The sequence below is a fragment of the Cherax quadricarinatus genome, chromosome 25 (genome assembly GCF_038502225.1).
Source record: "Cherax quadricarinatus isolate ZL_2023a chromosome 25, ASM3850222v1, whole genome shotgun sequence".
Taxonomy (NCBI): Eukaryota; Metazoa; Arthropoda; class Malacostraca; order Decapoda; family Parastacidae; genus Cherax; species Cherax quadricarinatus.
The window spans coordinates 11,254,690-11,265,384 of record NC_091316.1 but is presented as its reverse complement, the minus strand read 5'-3'; the positions used below and the strand labels follow the sequence as shown (position 1 = coordinate 11,265,384).

Here is a 10,695-nt window from a genome sequence, read left to right as displayed (position 1 = left end):
ACGCAGAATTTACCTCTGTCGTCGTCTTCGCTCCGCTGCTCTCTCTTTACCTTCCCTTCTTGCTGATGGACCCACCTTTCATCCGGACTCTCTCATTAACTTTTTGACAACAACTGACTTACTTCACAAATTCTGAAACCTTCAGCCCTTTCTACTTCAATCTCTTGCTACCCTCTACCCCCGTACTATCCCCTGCCCCGCTGTTTTCTGTAACCTGCTGATCATCCCCCCCTCCCTTCCAATTCCCTTGCTTCCTTCCCTACCCTGCAGCGGTGTATAGCCCTTGTGGCTTAGCGCTTCTTTTTGATTATAATAATAATAATAATGTACTGCCATTTATATCATGTTTTTATAAAGATTTTGACTTTTTTTCAGGATTGCATTTTAATAAAAATTTAAATTCAAGTATCAGAGGATATCTTAAAATCATTGCTTCTCTGGACTTTAATAGCCTAATTCTTTGAATATACTTTTACATAAGGAATTAATAATACATATATTCTTCCACTTTATTGTATTCTACATGATTAGCTAAAGTAAATTGTGCATAACAACAGGAAAGTATTATACTGAAGTGAAGAAGCCCACACAACCCCATCTTCTGGTATTCTGAGATTCAGTTAAGTATATTTGACAACCTAATTTTGGTTTGGGGGACACAGGGCTAAAATGTAAATAATGCATTGTGAGGTAAGACAGCTACTGGCAAACTCTTCTGATCTAAACAGTACATTGTCTACCATAAAAAGGCACTTGATTTTAAAATTTCAGAAATGTTATTCTGTATAATGGTGGTAGAGGCAAAGCTTTGTCATTCATTCAGTCAGTATATTTAATGTAGTGTGCCTTGTTTAACTAAAGTCTATTAGAAAATTGAAACATGCTCACCAAAAATTAAGCCTTAAATTTACACCTCAATAAGGCTAATAATCCATTTTGTAATGCAGGAACTTACCCTTAGTGACATATCGTATAAAGCTACATTACTGTTGAACATGTGAGTTTATAACAAACACAAGCAAACACATTAGCAATTTCTTTAAAAATTTGTATGATAAATACAGGATAATTTTTCTTTTGCAAAGCTAAAACTCTTAAATGCTAACAGCACTTAAATTTGTAATAAAATAATGGCTGTAACAAGTCCCAAGAGGAAGATTGATATGGAAGCACAGGCAGAGTTCATCGCAGTAAGACTTTCCTTACTCTTTTTTCAAAGAGTTGAACCCTCACTATATACCTTTATTAATGCAAGGTTTTAAGAATCTAAATACCTCATTTTCATGAATGGCCACAATTGCCATGACCACACTGCCTTGTCTCCCTTGGAAAGGTGAACATTGGGATACATTGAGGTGACATAAAAACAGAAATTATTCAAAACATACTACTGAAAAGTTGCATTTGTAGATTCTGTTGAATATAAAACCAGTAAATATAAAATAACTAACAAATAAGCTATAAAAGCATCTTTGTACAATATTAACAAAGGTATGTTGGAAGCAGCTTTGCTTTAAACAGTTACTGTTCTTAAGACACCAACACGAACCCTTCACTGCCACTCGGGTATAACAGGATTCAGCCTGTTTTCAAATAATTTTTTTTTTATACACTTAGCCTTATTTTATGATCTATGATAAAAAATGAGAACAAATATATGTCAAAGAAAAATTATATTTGTCAACATAGAAGGGCATTGAAATATAATACAGTATACATTACAGTATTTTATATTCACTCCCATATCCATCATGCCTAAAATCTGGTGAATAAATAAAAGAAAATATAGAAATACAGAATATAAGGCAAGAAAAGCAGGAGCAATATTAAGACATTTTGGAAGAAAACCCTGAAACTTGTACATATTAAGCAAAGTTGGAGGAGTAAGTTCTTGCCTTGCAATGTGCTTAACACAAGAACATTTTGTCTGCTCCATCAGCTTTAGCTTAGTATATTATAATGGATTGTTACATTGAGAAAAGCACCTGCAGAGGTTAACAAGACATCTACATAGTTTTTTTTTTTTTCATTAAATTCACTTTGGGTGTGACTAGACACGTGCAAATCCTGAACTGACTCTTGTGATGTGTTCACTACCAAACAGTTTGAAAGAAAATCCTCTATACTGAAGGACAATCTTTTTGCATTCACATACAACTGAGTCACATGTATATATATGCTACTTCTGATATACACAAATGCACAGGCTAAATGGTTTACTTCAGCACCAGTGTGCCTTGTGCATAAAACATGGACGTTTTACGATTCACATATATATACTGGACAAGGAATGTGCACTTTACAAACATTCTTCCAAATTACAATTAAGTTTAAATGTACTGTACTGTGATGAAAACATAACTGAAAAGTTAACAAAATTTATATCACTGTATATGAAAAATCATATGAAATCAAATTATCATCATTCAGTGCAGAAGCAGCGGCATCATCAGATTGGCACAAAATTAGATTTTTGCAATCTTAACTCATTTGTTTTGATACACAGTATACCATATGTAAGACATACATATATACAGTGTGCACATGTATATACATACACACTACACATCAGTATGCCCTTCAGTATTCAAGTAATAAGGACCTTCAATTCATGTTGTGATACTCTGGGTACCCAGTCCAGTGATACAATTTATATAGATAGTATCATTTTCTCAATAAAAATCTTGGTCTCTTGCTACACTACAGGATTGCTTTTATGTATTGTACCTCAAAATTTTCTCTGCAATGTCCTTAGGTCTTCTAAACTTAGGCAATTTCATAAACATATAAACATTATAAAAACATTTGCTCTGGGACTAAGTATTTATGAAAGGCCCCAGGAAAAGACTTAGCACAGGAATTCATGATTTGAGGATTAAGCTTTGGGCTTGTAGCTATTTTTTATCATTTTCAGACCCTCTCTACATAGTTTCCGGGGAAGGTGCCAAAGAGACCTGTCCTACGAGAAGTGCCAACGAACCAGCCGTCATCACACTTCTCCATTACCATCACGACGTCAGATTCCAGAAGCTCCAACTCGTCATCATTCTGGGGTTTATAATTGTACAGCGCACGGTACCTAAAATTCACATACCACATCAAATTTTGCTCGTAAATTAATCGGACAAAATTTATGACTCCTCTTTCTACCTTTATAATAAAACAGTTTATAAATCTAATTTAAAATGTTGCATCAACAAGGATGAATAAAAATAAGAGTATAACTTACGCAACTGGTTCTTGCTGGGTGTTGACTGTAAGGGATTGATTGTAAGGTCTAGAATCGTTTTGGCTTCCCGGCCGTCCCTAAGTTAAGAAAAATCATTACGTCTGGGTTTTACATTCTACACTGCTAACATTTTAATGATGCTTGTAATTCTGCACCAATCGCATACATTACACCAATTTACATACAGTATATCCCTTGGAGGGATATACTATATATAAATTCTCTGAATATAAGAGGAATTCTGTTCAATATTTTTTAAAAGAATGATTGAGTATGAAACCTTGAAAGATTCAGTAGAAACTTTCTTTTAATCTAGAAATTAATTTTGCATATTGTAAATTTGATTACTAAAACTAAATTGTATTACCTCCCCCCCCCTCCCCCAAGGATGGTGCCTTAATGTTGGCGAGGGGCTTTTGATCCAAGGAACTGGATTTATCCTCCCCTTGGATCAAACTTAAGTACCTCCCATTCCCCATGTGCTGTATATTCCCAATGGGTTTAGTGCATCTCCCTGATTACAAGAATAAAATACATTTTTATGCATAATTTTACATAGGGTATATCTTAATGCCGTAAAGCCCAGTTGTGATAAACTTATAAAACCAAAAAACATTTTGCATTACAAAATCACACACACACACACACTATATATATATATATAGTTTTTTTAACAAGTCGGCCATCTCCCACCGAGGCAGGGCGACCCAAAAAGAAAATACTTTCATCATTCAACACTTTCACCTTACACAATCAGTTTTTGCAGAGATGCTCAGAACACAACAGTTTAGAAGCATATACGTATAAAGATAAACGACATTTCCCTCCAAACTGCTATCCCGAACCTCTCCTTTAGAGTGCAGGCATTGTACTTCCCACTTCCAAGACTCGAGTCTGGCTATATAAAAATAACCGGTTTCCCTGAATCCCTTCACTAAATATTACCCTGCTCACACTCCAACAGATCATCAGGTCCCAAATACCATTCGTCTCCATTCACTCCTAACACGCTCGTGCACGCCTGCTGGAAGTCCAAGCCCCTCGCCCACAAAACCTCCCTTACCCCTCCTTCCAACTTTTTCAAGGACGACCTCTACCCCGCCTTCCTTTCCCTACAGATTTATACGCTCTCCATGTCATTCTACTTTGATCCATTCTCTCTAAATGACCAAACCACCTCAACAACCCCTCTTCAGCCCTCTAATACTTTTAACTCCACACCTTCTAATTTCCACACACTGAATTTTCTGCATAATACACCACACATTGCCCTTTGACAGGACATCCTCACTGCCTCCTCACTACTGCATTCACAACCCAAGCTTCGCACCCATATAAGTGTGTTGGTACTACTATACTACTTTCATACATTCCCTTCTTTGCCTCCATAGATAATGTTTTTTGTCTCTACATATACCTCAATGTACCACTCGCCTTTTTTCCCTCAATTCTATGATTAACCTCATCCTTCATAAATCCATCCGCTGACACGTCAACTCCCAAGTATCTGAAAACATTCACTTCTTCCATACTCCTCCTCCCCAATTTGATATCCAATTTTTCTTTATCTAAATCATTTGATACTCTCATCACCTTACTCTTTTCTATGTTCACTTTCAACTTTCTACCTTTGCACACACTCCCAAACTCATCCACTAACCTTTGCAATTTTTCTTTAGAATCTCCCATAAGCAAAAAGTAACTGTCAGTTTCCATTTTGTATTTGATTCCCCAAAATTTAATCCCACCCCTCTCCCAAACACCCTAGCATTTACAACCTCATCTATAAATATATTAAACAACCAGGGTGACATTACACATCCCTGTCTAAGACCTACTTTTATTGGGAAGTAGTCTCCCTCTCTTCTACACACCCTAACCTGAGCCTCACTATCCTCGTAGAAAAACTTTACAGCATTTAGTAACTTACCACCTATTCCATATACTTGCAACATCTGCCACATTGCTCCCCTATCCACTATCACATGCCTTTTCTAAATCCATAAATGCAATAAATACTTCCCTACCTTCATCTAAATACTGAAACCTCCTTGCTCATCCGCAATCCTACATTCTGTCTTACCTCTAATTCTTTCAATTATAACCCTACTGTACACTTTTCCTGGTATACTCAGTAAATTTGTTCCTCTATAATTTTTACAATCTCTTTTGTCCCCCTTCCCTTTATATAAAGGGACTATACATGCTCTCTTCCAATCCCTACGTACCTTCCCCTCTTTCATACATTAAACAAAAATACCAACCACTCCAACACTATATCCCCCCCTGCTTTTAACATTTCTGTCATGATCCCGTCAGTTCCAGCTGCTTTGCCCCCTTTCATTCTACGTAATGCCTCACGCACCTCCCCTACATTCACATCCTGTTCTTCTTCACTCCTAAAAGATGGTATACCTCCCTGGCCAGTGCATGAAATTATGAAATTACCGCTTCCCTTTCTTCATCGACATTTAAAAGTTCCTCAAAATATTCTCGCCATCTACTAACTCCCCTACTCTGTTTTTAACTGACAAATCCATTCGTTCTCTAGAATTTCTTAACTTGTTTAACTCCAAATTTTTTCTTATTTTCATTAAAATTTCTTGACAGTGCCTCTCCCACTATCATCTGCTCTCCTTTTGCACTCTCTTCACCTTTCTTTTACTCTCCATATACTCTACTCTTCTCATAACACTTCTGCTTTGTAAAAACCTCTCATACGCTAACTTTTTCTCTTTAATCACACCCTTTACTTCGTCATTCCACCAATCACTCCCCTTTCCTCCTGCACCCACCCTCCTATAACCACAAATGTCTGCCCCACATTCTAATGCTGCATTTTTAAAACTATTCCAACCCTCTTCACCCCCCCCCCCCCACTACTCATACTTGCACCAGCCCACCTTTCTGCCAATAGTTGCTCATATCTCACCCGAACTTCCTCCTCCCTTAGTTTATACACTTTCACCTCCCTCTTACTTGTTGCCATTTTCCTCTTTTTCCCATCTATCTCTTACTCTAACTGTAGTTACAACTAAATAATGATCCAATATATCTGTTGCCCCTCTATAAACGTGTACCTCCTGGAGTCTACCCATCAACCTTTTATCCACTAATACATAATCTAACAAACTACTTTCATTATGTGCTATATCATACCTTGTATATTTATTTATCCTCCTCTTCATAAAGTATGTATTACTTATTACCAAAACTCTTTCTACACATACCTCAATTAAAGGCTCCCCATTTTCATTTACCCCTGGCACCCCAAATTTACCTACTAGTCCCTCCACAACATTTTTGCCCACTTTAGCATTGAAATCCCCAACCACTATTACTCTCACACTTGGTTCAAAACTCCCCGTGCATTCACTCAACATTTCCCAAAATCTCTCTACACCTCTCTCTTCTCCAGGTGCATATATTCTTACTATAACCCACTTTTCACATCCAACCTTTATTTTACTCCACATAATCCTTGAATTAATACATTTATAGTCCCTCTTTTCCTGCCATAACTTATCCTTCAACATTATTGCAAATTAATTGGAACAAATAAATTTCATGATTCTCATACATCTTAGTCTCCAGCTTAACTATTGTAACTTGGGATCTTTTCAGAAGTTTGTTAGAGACTTCTGGCAACCATCCAGCTGTGGTGTTAACCTGTGACTCAGTGCTACACCAGCTGTTGTTCTGTAAGGGTATTGCAAGCATGCTATGTGTAATTTAACCAAATTCTCCAGTTCAATTCATGATTACTGCTGAAATTCATGATGGATGTTACTCCTAAGAAGCATTAAAGTATTGTAACTCTGATTTGAGTATCAGATCACTAAAAATTTGAGCCTAGAAAAGTCCACTATTTGTAGGATTCTAGAGAGAGCTGACGACACTGATAATTATGGAGTGTTGCATTGATGAAGTGAAAGAAAAAGTATCCCAAGACAACACCTCATGATGATAGTTATAAAAAATAGTACAAAGGAAACCAGCAAAGATCTAGCTCTTTGAAGAGAGCTGCCAGAAAGCCAGTACAGAAACAATTATCAACCGCTGCTACAAACCAAAAACAGCTGTGGTGGGTACTCTATCAAAATGAATAGACAGGCGAATAGAGAAAAGTTATATTTTCAGACGAGGTGCATTTTCAAGTACATGGATACAAATCAGTGGTAAGGAGGCGGAGCAAAGGCAAACCTCTTCAGACTGGACAAGATGGAAAAGGAAACAAGTGCAATCCAGCATTGATGTTTTGCCCATAGTGGGCTTTTATCAAGTGAGATTGCTGCACTGTATGACCTTGTAGGATTATAATCCAGTTAAACCTAAACTTCACTATCCTCGTCTTCAACTCGCCTAGACATGATACTGCCAAAAGATAGTCCTTCCTACTACAGTGCCAAACATTTCCATCATTCTTTCCAATACTGAATTCCAAGCATCTACTACTGTATTCACTAAGATATCAGTAAGCCACCAGGCTTCATCCTCTGAAGAAGGTACACACATCCCTTGCAAGTGGGCAAAACATCTGGAGACATGGGAACTCCAAATACACCAGGAGAATGGGCAACTTGGACACCTGTTTCACAAAAAGACAAGGTTAATCACCAAGATACCCAGGATCTTGGAATCAACACTGGTCTCAGACCAGGCCATGGGGTCGTTGACCCCCGAAACCCTCTCCAGGTGTGTATTTCAACCAGAAAGTCTTCTACAACTAGCTGAAACTGCCAGAGCTTCATTATCCTATAGTACATTGCATGAAGACCTACTGGCCCATGCTGGGCAGGTCTTTCAAATCCAACCTCTTTTCAGCCATAAACTTCACTCCTCACCTGAACCTTCTTGTCAGTACGTGTCTATACACATACAGTGGTACCCTGGGTTTCATACAGCTCCCAACTCGAACAATTATGCAAGTGTATTATTGTAAGTGCTTTTGTAAGTGTATTTTTGGGGGTCTGAAATGGACTAATCTAATTTACATTATTCCTGCCATTCTGTTCGGTAATGGCACTCGAACAGCCTTCTGGAACGAATTATGGCCGAAATTCAGGGTACAACTGTATATAAAGCATACTCTAGTCAGATCTGTGACTTAAAGCTCTGAGTAAAACCTGTTAATAAAGAATCATGTTAATTACATTTGTATCCCCTTTTTCCCATGTGTAGGATAAGTTATTTTAATCAGGATCCTCTCACCAGCATCAATTAGACCATTTACACATTCAGTTGCACAAAGGTGACAAACCTTTCTGAAGTGTGTAAAATATAATCAATGACAATGAACAAAAATAAAGCACTGACTAAAGGAACCACTTTAGTAGTATATGCATAAATGTAGCCATGCCATTTCTAAGAAAAACATAGAGTTTCTTACCATATCCTTGAGAAGCGATCTAAAGAATATTTTCACATCTGTAAATACAAAAATTTTAAACTTCTGAATTTGGTACCTTAATCATAGTTTTGTGTACGCACCAAGGTGGAGTAGGGGCTGGAGTAGGAAGAGGCACCATTGTAGAGTAGATTAGCAGCGGGTAGAGCAGGCCGAGGCATGGGCGAGGAGCTAGGAGTCACTGGCAATGATACACCACCAACATCAAAAGGCGACTCTATCAATTGTTTAAGTGATAATAATTACTCGAGGACTGTTTTTAATCTGGGGACGCGCTATGCCTGTAGGGTTTATAATAGTGCCTAATGACGGTGGCATTCAGGTTCCATCCAAGAGTAAGTAAATCCAGTTCCTTGAATCAAGAGCCACTCATCAGTATCAAGGCACCTCCTTCAGGGATGCTTTTTCCAATTAATGTCTAACGATGCTTAAACCTCTACAATAGGTCTGTGACAGCCAGCAAATCATTGACTAAGGCTAAATGAATACTTGAACAATAGATGAGATTAATGGTAAACATAGTAATCACTCACAATCAGCTTCACTTTGGCATTTATTAAACCAAAATTATTTTTTCTTGATATACATTAAAATAAGAGAAAATTCTACCATGAATTTACAAACTAGCACACCTTTAAAACATTTTAGAACATAAACATAATTTATGTACTACTAATAAAATGCAAAAAAGGACTCCATGCACAAATCAATTTGTATCTTATCACTATTAAAATTTAAATTTTTACAATGTGTGGGTGGGGAATGAAGGTGCTAAACCCCTACGATTCACTGTCATGTAAATAAGCAATTTGATCCGAGGAAAAGGAGGGTAGGCACAACCATAGGGGTTGTACAGCACCTTGGGAAATGAGAGGCATTAAGGTTCAATTCAAGAAGGAAAAAGTCAAGAGAAATTCTTTGATCACAGCACCTCTTTCCAAGGGGTGTATCTAGTGTATTACCTACATTACAATATTTTTCCTCTGATGCACAGTTAAAGATTCAAATACAGTGGACCCTCGAGTTAAGTAGTGCCTCTTCTGTATACAAAACTATTATCTATAAAATGTATTTGTTAATATTTTTGGGTGTCTGGAATGGTTTAATTGGATTTACATTATTTCCTAAAGGGAAATATTAACAAAACATACATTTTATAGATAATAAAAATAGTTTTGCATACAGAAAAGGCACTACTAAATTCGAGGGTCCACTGTATTTATTTCTTTGCGTAGTATACAATATGCAATTTATGTGGTCACAACATAATGTAAAATGATTTAACCCTTTGACTGTCGCAAGCTCCTTTCTGAAACTGTCACAAAAGTTTTGGAAAAAAAAAAAAAATTCTTGTGAAATGATGGAGAATCTTTTCCCGATGGTAATGACACCAAAAGTACGAAATTTGGTCGAAAACTCGCAAAGTTAGCGGTCTCGGCGACATATACGCATCAGCAATTTCGCCGACTTTGAGCCCTGTTTTGGCCAATTCCATTGTTTCAGTTGACCAAACTCATAGCTATTTCTTTAGAACTCCATTTTTCTATCAGTTGAGTACAAGAAACTGCCCATTTACCAATTTGAACTACCCAATAAAGTGGTCAGAAATTGGCAATTTGGCCAATTTCATGCAAAATAAAAAAGATGCCAATTTCAAAATAGGGTCCAGAATAAACAATGTAGACATTCTTGGCACTAAAATAACATATCCTCTGTTCATTAGTCACGTCTCTAGGCCCCTCTTATGTTACTATTGCTATTTTGATTTTTTATTCATACAAAAAAATACAAAATTTACTGTTATGCAGTCTACTGCATTATTGTAAAAATGGTATAAATAATATCAGTGCACTAGTGAAAGAATATTAGACTCCCCAGTTGACGTGTATTGGACGTGTGGTGTAATTTGCTTACTCCTGAACATTGGTAAAAATCGAACATTTCCGCTACTTTGAGCTCAATTTCAAGGTCGTTTTCATCGTGAAAGTAATGAAAATCATCTATATTTCTGTAATATGTTTTCCATTTTATCACCTGAGACCATGAAAATGAGAATACA

The 10,695-nt window shown here is 36.9% G+C and overlaps 1 protein-coding gene across 36 annotated transcripts in view; it reads right to left on the bottom strand.

Annotated features, from left to right (window-relative positions):
• Window positions 1-497: 497 nt before the first annotated feature.
• The window catches only part of LOC128689952 (uncharacterized), a 1,227,005-nt gene continuing 1,216,807 nt past the window's right edge, over window positions 498-10,695 (bottom strand). For 35 of the 36 annotated variants that reach the window (XM_070088626.1, XM_070088623.1, XM_070088625.1 and 32 more), the window contains 3 exons: window positions 8,720-8,817; window positions 3,230-3,306; window positions 498-3,079 (listed from right to left, as the gene is read on the bottom strand). In XM_070088626.1, coding sequence (XP_069944727.1) covers window positions 2,911-3,079; window positions 3,230-3,306; window positions 8,720-8,817 — 344 coding nt within the window. In that variant the 3' untranslated portion in view covers window positions 498-2,910. The remainder of the gene's footprint in view (window positions 3,080-3,229; window positions 3,307-8,719; window positions 8,818-10,695) is intronic. The other variant, XM_070088611.1, reaches the window with a different exon arrangement.